This window comes from Marasmius oreades, chromosome 6, assembly GCF_018924745.1.
Source record: "Marasmius oreades isolate 03SP1 chromosome 6, whole genome shotgun sequence".
NCBI lineage: Eukaryota > Fungi > Basidiomycota > Agaricomycetes > Agaricales > Marasmiaceae > Marasmius > Marasmius oreades.
The window spans coordinates 181867-191839 of NC_057328.1; the positions used below are offsets into that span (position 1 = coordinate 181867).

At 43.4% G+C, this 9973-nt stretch overlaps 4 protein-coding genes across 4 annotated transcripts; 3 read left to right on the forward strand and 1 right to left on the reverse strand.

Moving 5' to 3' along the window:
* Positions 1-322: 322 nt before the first annotated feature.
* E1B28_009499 (uncharacterized protein) lies at positions 323-808 on the reverse strand (the record flags this gene model as incomplete). The annotated part of the gene is made up of 2 exons (XM_043154395.1): positions 323-702; positions 757-808. 2 exons carry the CDS (start codon positions 806-808, stop codon positions 323-325), a joined length of 432 nt encoding a protein of 143 aa, XP_043006850.1.
* A 5379-nt stretch (positions 809-6187) lies between these two features.
* E1B28_009500 (uncharacterized protein) lies at positions 6188-6611 on the forward strand (the record flags this gene model as incomplete). Its single annotated transcript, XM_043154396.1, has 3 exons — positions 6188-6254; positions 6306-6517; positions 6576-6611. 3 exons carry the CDS (start codon positions 6188-6190, stop codon positions 6609-6611), a joined length of 315 nt encoding a protein of 104 aa, XP_043006851.1.
* A 75-nt stretch (positions 6612-6686) lies between these two features.
* Positions 6687-7134, forward strand: E1B28_009501 (uncharacterized protein; the record flags this gene model as incomplete). Its single annotated transcript, XM_043154397.1, has 2 exons — positions 6687-6952; positions 7008-7134. 2 exons carry the CDS (start codon positions 6687-6689, stop codon positions 7132-7134), a joined length of 393 nt encoding a protein of 130 aa, XP_043006852.1.
* A 68-nt stretch (positions 7135-7202) lies between these two features.
* E1B28_009502 (uncharacterized protein) lies at positions 7203-8707 on the forward strand (the record flags this gene model as incomplete). The annotated part of the gene is made up of 4 exons (XM_043154398.1): positions 7203-7944; positions 7998-8132; positions 8186-8227; positions 8277-8707. 4 exons carry the CDS (start codon positions 7203-7205, stop codon positions 8705-8707), a joined length of 1350 nt encoding a protein of 449 aa, XP_043006853.1.
* Positions 8708-9973: the final 1266 nt, after the last annotated feature.

Genomic DNA, 9973 nt, shown 5'->3' on the forward strand with positions numbered 1-9973 from the left:
GGGAGAATAAAAAACAAAAAACCCGGACCGTTACTGGTCCTTTCTGACTGGTTTTCTTCACATTACTGGTCCTGTCATGATACATCCATTACTACCTAGAAGAAAAAGATATTCTGGACCTTTACTGGTCCTTTCAGACTAGTTTTCTTTATAATTTGGACCATTAGTAGTCCTGTTGCGATACCATCCATTACTGCCCAGGAGAAAAAAAGCACCAAATCGGACCATTACTGGTCCTGTCATAATATGTCCATTACGGGGGGAAAAAGTAAAAAAATTGAACTACTACTTCATTACAAGAGATAGCTGCGGTAACGAACGGTCAGTCTTCATTATCCAAATCCTCTACCTGCTTGTCCATTTCAACCTCCACCTCTAATGGAGCCATACGGGCCACTGAGTCACGTCGAGCATCTGAGAGGTAGCTGAGAATGGTCTTAGCCCAATCACATATTGGGTGCCATGATTGCGCCCAGTGACAACCATGACTGCGCTCAACATGAGCATGCTCCTTAGCATAGGCGGTCAAACCCTCCTGCAAGAACAAAGATAAGCCCTCCCGATGCCCAATTTGTCTTTGCCACCAGTCAGATAGATGGTAACAATAGTCAATTGAACGTCGCATCTCCTCCTCCACTAACTCAAGTTCCTCTCGAGGTTGATATGCATTTGCACATGCCTTACACCATTCTGAATGGAGACCTGGGACATGGTTAACAATCTATCAGAGACTGATACATTAAAGAGTGAACTTACTGTCTTGAATATCTTCATAACTGGCACCATCAGCGATCTGTTCACCATCCATGACTGTAACATGAGTGTACCAAATCCATAAAAGGGTTTGTTTGCTCTGACCAAGAGCCAGAACCAGATCGAATGAAAATGTGGCTACATTGCCTCCATTCAAGAGCTCGTCGATGGCATTGGCACCTACTCCGCTTCGCTCCCGAGCTATATGCCAGTCCTCCCTTTCCTTTTCCTTCAAAACCTCACTAATCCCTCAGATATCCTCATCCAACAGCACTTTGAGCAAGTTTGTCCACTCCCCATGTCCTTGCATTTCCAACAATGCTGCACATGCTGCTCAATAGGTGGACGTGATAGTAGATATCTGATCTTCGATCTTGTCCTGGAGGGCAATCAGTTTCATATACATGCCTTGGGAAGGCTGTAAACGAGAGGTATTCTTGTAAACAACAGATTGTGACCAAAGCTGAGCTCGTAATTGGCTGAGTGCTTTGCATGCCTGAGCAAAGCGAAGACGATCTTCGATCTCAATAAACCCTGCCCGAACAAGAGTTCAGGATTGTATGTCGAGGCTGCTGGGCAGAAACAGCTTCGTTGTTTCTGGCTCTGAACTTTTGGACTGAGATTCGGATTCAACAAGAGGCCAGAGGTTGGGAATGTGAATGAGCAAAGCATTGCGAAACTTTCGTATTCACTGCAAGAGTGAGGTTTGGTGAGTGATTTGGGTACATTGCTGAAAGTCGGTGAGCTCCTTCTTCTTCAATAACAAGGCACGAACAGACTGCCTGGAGGAAGCAGTCAGTTATAAACAGCAAAATATCAAGGAGGGACATACTTCACTCTCACCATTGAAAGCTGTCCATTATGGGTCTTTAGCAACCTCCAAAATTGCAAAAACACCAGTTCTGCACATCAACTGGCGGACCCCCCCGGAAGAAACAATCAACTTCACCTCCTTCATTGAGTTTCACACACACCCTATATCAACGGTCACTGACAAACAAAACACCCAGCTCCGCATGTCAACTGGCAGATGCCCACCCAAAAAACGATCAACTTCACCTCCTGCGGTTAGGCTTCATATACTCTATATCGACAATCATTGACATATGATACACCAGCTCCGCATGTCAACTGGAGGATGCCCCCCGAAGATATGATCACCTCCTCCGGTTAGCTTCAGACACACTCTATATCGACAGTCACTGACACATGAGATATTCAGAAAGTGTGACCTCAGGTTCCACCTCTGTGCAAAGATGCCAAGCAATTTCTCCAGGAGCACATGTGTGGAATGAGGATGTCCCTGCTGGTATCAACAAGATGAAAGCCATGATGGGGAACCACCAACAACAATTCCGAGTGCCAGTCACAAATATTGCACGGTTTGATGATGTTACGATCCGTGCACTTTTCTGGCCACTGAAGTGGGACAGTCCCCCCATAATTTTTACCACCAATCCCCCCTCAATTCGGCCATATACAGACAGCTGTACAGCCTCGCTGAGTACTCCTTCATTTCCCGAGTACCCCTTATTTCCCGAGTTCCCCTTTATTAAATTCCCCGAGAACCCCATGCCGAATGTACACCTCATCTCGAAATATAAGTATATAAATAAGTACATACATAGTAGACTATATAAACTTTGAGGTTTCTTCTCAAAACCTCAACCTAGATATTTTTTGCACCCTTTTCCCCCCAAGTTACCTCTCTTCTGAACCCTTACCTCTTGTTTTTACTACTGAATATATAATATTCAACCTTACCAGCCCACTCACTGTGCGAACAACCTCAATTACAGCCTTGTAACATTGTTACAAGCATCAAACCCCTCAAAGACACTACCCAAGCACCCTTTGCTTTGCAAAGATCACCATTAACATTCACCAACCTACTGTACAAGCAGATACTCTAACCATATACATCTTGCCTCTAATCCCAACCTAGTCCTGATAGTCGTAGTGAGTGTGCAAAGTGCACGACTCCTAACAGATGACAAGAACCATTACATTCAAAATGAGGCAAGTGAATGCTGTTCATATTATCAAGTGCTAGCTCACCATTTGTTTTGGACAGATGATACATCAGTTCTTTTCCAGGAAGCCAGGAGAGATTCTGTTTACCGCGGCGGGCTAGTCGATGAAATTTTTGTGGACTTGCACCTATCCAAACTGTTTGACGTCGCTCAAGGGCCGGGAACTCGACTGGTACACTCCTTTACAGGCTTGGGCACGCTATCGCGATATAAATCGGAAAAGACCTTAAAGATGCATATTTATACAATTTTAACACTTATGAGTTATAAATTATGGGATTAATAGGACTAGAGTGAGCCCGCACTTCTAGTTAAAGCATGAGCCTCTACAAGAGACTTTATCCGTACGAAATGTACAAAATTAGGAAAGATGAGAGACTTCGCTGAAGTTCAGAAAACTGTACGAACTTCAGGAAGCAGCCGTTTAAAAACCTTCGTTCTTGTATTGGAAGGCCTCCTCTTACTCCTGGAATGCTCATAGCAAACATAGGGATTTTATTATACAATTTATTGAAACTTCAACGAAGTCTGGTTGGACTGCTCGGATATTGGAATTCTCGGATATAGAAATCCAAACAAGGATAAAGGAAGGAACATCCGATTCTCACGAACGGAAAATGGAAAGAATAGGAATTTCTCGGAAAACCAAGGAAACACGGACTTCAGCGAAGTGCACGTGTTATTTGATTGCAAGAGGGAAACCTTGGGGACAGGGCCTAGGATCGAGGCTAGATCTTCTCCAAAAAGGAATAGAACAGGAACAGGAAGAATGGATACGCCTGAAACAGGGACTCGTTCCCTAGGAAAAACAGGAGAATGTGGATATGTCGGGTACTTCGGCGAAGTCAAGTCCCTACATCGCAACCAGGAAACAAGGAATAGATATTCAGTTTAATATTCGATTGGGCACTTCAGCACATAAAACTCTTGTATTATACCCGATTAAGCGAGTTTCTGTTTGACTGAAAGGGATTTCATTATTATTTACTAGTTTCACACACATTTTGGACTTTTACTATTATTTATTAGAAAAACCGTATATAAGGAGGGCAGGAAAGAGGGATTTTCCCCCAGCAACCTACGAGAGGAGACGCAGTTCACCTACTAGGATTCGCTCGAGATTTGACCTTTGCCCCAGTCTTCACTGAAGTTGGTGTTCTGTGTTTGGAAGGATAGATTAGATTATTGCAATTGAATTTGGTATTGGCATATTGTCTTGGAATTGAACTCTGGATATTGAAGTCAATTTGGACTTATATTGAATTTGGATTGCTATCGTCTAGTTTGGATATTGAACTTGAAACCGAACTTCGGCGAAGACTTGTAAAAGCTTTGTTGAAAAGTCAGATATCGAATTTTGGGATTTGTGAATCATATTGTCACCCTTGTAGTGAAATAACCTTGATTGAAACAACTATAAAACCGAAGACCCCTCATATTCTATCTTTCTTGGTGCCTCTTAGTGAAAACTAAAGCCTTAAGAATACCGACCTCCACCCCTTACACTTGTGTATACTCTTCTTGGTGTGGTTTTGGTTTGCGCACTTCGTGCTTGAGGTGTGTTTACTAGCCATATTTAGTGGTGTTACGCAGCGTTATTAACGCATGAGGCAAGAGGTCCCTCCATCCTACCTGGAGCAAATTGACGATTGAATTACGGAGGAAAAAATGGTATGGCTTGTGCAATGGAAGCCTGATCCTCGCTCCATTGTTCCTCACATTCCAAAGGAACTGTTATAAACACTTCTCAACTGATATGTACAGGTTCTTCTGGTGATGTATTTCTATTTCTGTGCTTATTTACTTGAAAATGGAGCAGTTAATTATCGCCGAATCAATTGAAATTTGAAAGTAAGATGAGATCTGCAAAATTATCTAACTCAAGTTAAGATGGCCGTCGAGCCTTAAGTCCTAACATACTGGAATATCCTTTTCATCGATCTTCCTTTCAGACCACTTCAACCTGGTCAAAAAATGTGAGTTCCCACTTTCATTGGTAAAATGTTTCACATCTGACTCATATTTACCTAGGCCTATCAATCGCAAACTCTGAACTCGGGAGAAGAAATGTATTTGAATGTTCACTGACCATTTGACTGCGTGTCAGAGGCAACATCTGGAAGAAAACTTGCGAGAACTTGGGCTGATGAAGGCTGAGTCAGTTGAGTGGTCCTCAAATGCACGGTTCTTGCACTATATGGACTCATTTATCAATATTTGGCTCACGAAATTCCTCCCAACAAAACAGCCTGGAGGATGTGGCCATGGCGAAAGCTACAATACTTAAGGAGTCGCACACTACGAGTGAGTAAATCAGTTTGGCTTGCAGCTGACTTTGACACATATTGCACAGAACATCTTATGCTTCTACGATATGCGATTGTTTGAGTTGGATGGGGTTCCAATGGTTCAGCGAGGCTCTCAGCCAGGTACTCCCCCTCCAAGTCCCAACCTAAGCTCCCCAACCACTGCATCTCTCCTGGACATCCTTTTTCCAAGTGTCAACAGTCAACCAGTCTTCAGACCTCTCTTCTCACCCATACTGTCTTACACTTGGGAATTTGGGATTGAGGATGAGTCCCTGGGAACGTTGGCTGCCTGGATACTGCTAACCTAAGTCGTTGCATTTGCGAAGGTTGTCGAGTAACATAAACCAGTATATCTGTATCACATTCAAAATGCGATAAGACATTAATGGTTGAATACAATCCACGAAACAGTGGACCAAAGTTATCAATTGACGGTCTGGACCTTGGATTGATTCCCTGTGAGTTGAATCTATAATGAATTATTCCAAGTCTGGTTGTTTGTGACGTGCCAGAGTTCAGGAAATTTCGGTAATGACACTGTGCTTCTAAGAAGTTTTGGTGATGACACAATGTGGCGCTGAAGGTCTTTTGGTGATGGTTAGAGAATCACCATTTGAATGGAAAAGATGGATCCAGAAAATTGTTGCATTTGTTAGCTTTGGTCAAATCTCTGTTCGATGCACAAGACAACAAGGGTGGGATGTTAATAAATTGTTTCCAAGATATAGCATACACAATGTGCTGGTGTTAGATGTTCAAGAAGTTTCAGTGATCTTTTAGTAACGACAGTTTAAATGATTGAACAGTAACAAAAATTGAACAGAGGGACAAATTGACCTAGACTCATTACTTCTAATTGAAGATTCGGTCTAGGCAGATTAACCCCTCCTAATATCATCCATTAAACCTGAGGGTAATTCAGATTTGCACCTCTGAGTCATGATTGAATATTTGTACTGAAATACTCACCTCATGTCTCCCCATTACTGGTCCTCTCCTACCATTCTCTTATTCTTGATCTCTTGTCCCTCTATTACTGTTCGCTCCATGACATGAAATCATGGGTCACACAACTCAGCAAAAAAGAAAAGCATGGGCACAGGCCGAGGCCGAGGACGTGAAACATGGGCTAAAGGCAAAAAGCTTGATCTGCTTGAAAGTGAGTAGACACCTTGAACAGAAATCGAGATTTTACTCACTGGTGATTAAGGCTATAAAACGCTATTCTTCAAGGATAAAAGTGCAATGTATGCTCAAGCGACGAGTGCGTTCATCAACAAGTGGGGCTATGATCTTGCTCCAAACAACCTGCCAGATCCCAACAAAATATACACAGTACTGGATATCAACACTTTTGGAGATGGCAAGCAACGAACCGATGAAGAGACCAGGCAGTCAGACTTCCATCACAAACTGCATGAGGTAAATGTTACATCCCATGGAATCTGAAAGCTAGGAACTCACAACCGATTGTTTGTAGAAAATTGCCAATTGGGCACATCATCGTTGGCACTGAAAGCCTGCTGACTCTGATGGACTTGAGACAATGATATCCAGTATCTTGCAGGCTTGTTCTGTCCAGCCAAGGAAGATGTCCGACCTACAATTCTATCAAAAAGAATACTATGATGAGAAAATCAAGAACAAGTTTAACAAACACTGGGATTCCATCAAGGATCATACTGAGGAGCGATTCCGCATTCACGAGATGAACTCATTCGCTTCCTTGAAGTGGGAGAGGGAGCCTCAGGACTTCAAGGAGCAGCTGCATGAAGAGAATGAGACAAGGTACAAGATGGACATGGATGCTCGGAAGAATCGAGAGCAATGGGCTGGGGATGCGCAGGGATATGAAAAGTGGGTGTTCGTACTCAATTTTCGACTATAGTTCACCACTTACCTGCATTCCTAGGGCTTGGACTAAGGCTAACGAGATCTTGCCTGTTCTTTCAGAATCTGTTGCAAGATTGTTCGGTGCAGGATGTACCATCTTTCTATATGGTCCTTGTGCTGATGGAAAGACCAATGTCAGCAGGTGAGCAGAACAGTCTAGATCTTCAAATGAATAATTAACCAACCTTTAACAATATTTACTCTCTCATTCCCGATGCACAAACAAGCAAAGACATCAAGCACTTTGACGAAAAGGTGTATAGTGGCATGCATTCTCTCTGCCAAAGATACGCTGATGCAGCATTTTGTGAGTAAAACCCATTTGACCTTCACCTCTCCAAACTTACCCTTGTTGACGGCCTCTGAATACATTAAAACCCGTGTCTTGAACCATAATGTGGGTGAAGTCAAAGCGTCCGAAGTCGAAGCAGAGTCTGTGGGGCAGGACGATGGACCTGGTAATGACATGGCTGCCAAAGCCGGCCCAGAGTCACATGCTGTTGATGTACCCACTACGACGTCCTGGACCCCAACATCAGCTACTGCAGCTCCACCCTCCATAACTCCAGCAGTATCATCCTTATCGACTAACAAGGCTGGGAAAATCACGACTACCGTACAGACTGTTGATCCACCTACAACGCCATCTTTGCTTGCCTCGCCAACAGTTGACCTTTCTACCAATTGGCAATTGGCACCACCAATTACAGGCCCTTCTCTTGATGGCGCTCCTTTGCGCTTGAGCTCTCCAACTCTGGCCTACCACAATCATACGAGCTCTGACATTAACACCTATGGTCACCTGCTATCCAATTCCCGAGAACTCGACCCACAGTATAACAATCCTGATATGTTTATGGGTATGAACATGGACATGAATACCTGGTGGGACTGGGCACAGTATGACTCCAAAAATCAGGCGATGCAGACGATGAGGGGGATAGGAAGCGAGCAAGGTAAGCTGACATTGATGCTAACATTCTCACAATGCTAATTTTTCGAAAACCAGGTCATGAGGTAACCTTCGATGTTGATGGGACGTTGATCTCAACTGGAGCCAGTGCTGTGGGCAACCCGACTCCGACATTGATTGGGCTTCAGCTAACATCTGAAACTCACCAAACTCCAATGATCCTTTCCAATGGTCAGTTGTTGCTTGGTGTGTTTCAACTGCCTCGTTTAAACTAAAGTTTTCAGAAAACTATGGGGCTGACATTGACTCATTGATGGGACAACACGGTACGTTATCAGCTCGTTACTCAGACATCTGACAAGAACTCTTCCACAGCTCCTACTTCGAGTGTTTCTGCCTACCCCCTTGCATCTCAAAGGCCCGCTCTCACCCAACTCCCTCTGCAAATTCAACCTAATATTGCAAAGCTGGTTAGTGACGGAAAGGAAAATACCCTGAAATGGAAACTGGAGGATTGTAGCGAAAAAGACCCCAAACGCCCGAAGATTGTTACTGTAGAAGAGGCTGGCAGAGAGGATGTCGAAGTAAGAGACGGCGAAAATGATAATAAGAAGCAAGGAGAAGAGGAAGTGGGTACTGGTCGAAGGAAACGGAACATGAAGGCTCCTGTGTGCGAACCAAAGACAGTTACTGCAGTGGAAGTGGAAGAAACATCCAAGAAGAGTGCAGGGAAGTCGAAAGGGACAAAGTCCACCAACAGTACCCAAAAAACAAAAGGGCAAGGGAAGAAGTCAAAGCCCACATAGATTTTGATATAGGCAAACAGACTCATTGCTTTATTACGTAGCTAATCATCTTTCTTGTTGTCGGTTTGTGTTTTGATCCAACTTGACTTATAAAATACCAATACATTATTCATTTATTCATGGCTGCATTAATGTAAAGAAATACAGCTCAAAACAGGGTTTTTTGACCATTACATTAAAAAAAAAGAATGAGCCTGGATGTCTTATCCATTAAGGGACATCCGGGGTGAGAAAAAAAAACGGAAAGCGGCTAAGAAAAGCTATTATGGATCCATTAAAGGACCGGATCAGGAAGGTTTGAGTACGGCGGGATCCATTAAATATCGAGTACAGGGTGGAGGAGAAAAAAAAAGTTGGGATCCATTTAAGGTCAAGTAGGGGGGGAGAGAGGGGTCCATTGGGGGACAAGCCTGGGATGACAAAAAGGTGTGTTCATCAGGACCTGGTGTGGCAGGATATAGCAGTTTGCTGGTAAAAAGGGATGCGAGAGCTACTGGTCAGAAATCTGACAGAGAAGTGGAAGAATAATGAAAAAGATCCCAAAGTTGACACAAGGCAAGAGGTGAGTCGTAACGAAGGAAAGGCGCCGCAGAACACGAGGATGATGGTGGAGATCATGGAGATCAGTGATAATGGAATGGAATATGAGGCTCGGAGTCGTCGTTGAGGCTCGATGTAGTAGATAGGGCTCTTAATTCGAAGTTTTTGCTCAGCTCAGAGTGGGATCAGAGAGGGAAGGGAAGAAAGGAAGTGTATTCCTGTCCGACGTTGACAGATTTTGTCGGAAATGAATGTCCCTCGTTGGTATATTCCCCTATACTCTCCTACTCCTTTATTTTATGGACCCTATTTCTCTTTGACTATTTATATTCGAATACGGACTCCTAACACCTCAGTCGTTCCACCTACCGTGTGACCGTCTGAGGTGTTTATATTCTCTTTCTATTACTATACATCTTTATACTGATTTATTATTCTATAGTACTTGACTAACTTGTACTTAACTTGACAGGTACTGTAGAATCTCAGTCACTCCACCTACCGTGTGACCGTCTGAGTACTTGACTAACTTGTACTTAACTTGACAGATTTTATGAAAGGACTATGGGTCCGAGCGTACGAGTAAAAGAAGTAAGTAAAAAAAGCTAGGTCTAAAAAGGATTATCTACATAGTTCCTTGATAAGATAACTGGGAGGCTAGACCTCTGACCCACAACATTGCCGAGCCGATTCCACCTCAGTCAACGCTGCTAAGACTTCGCTTTT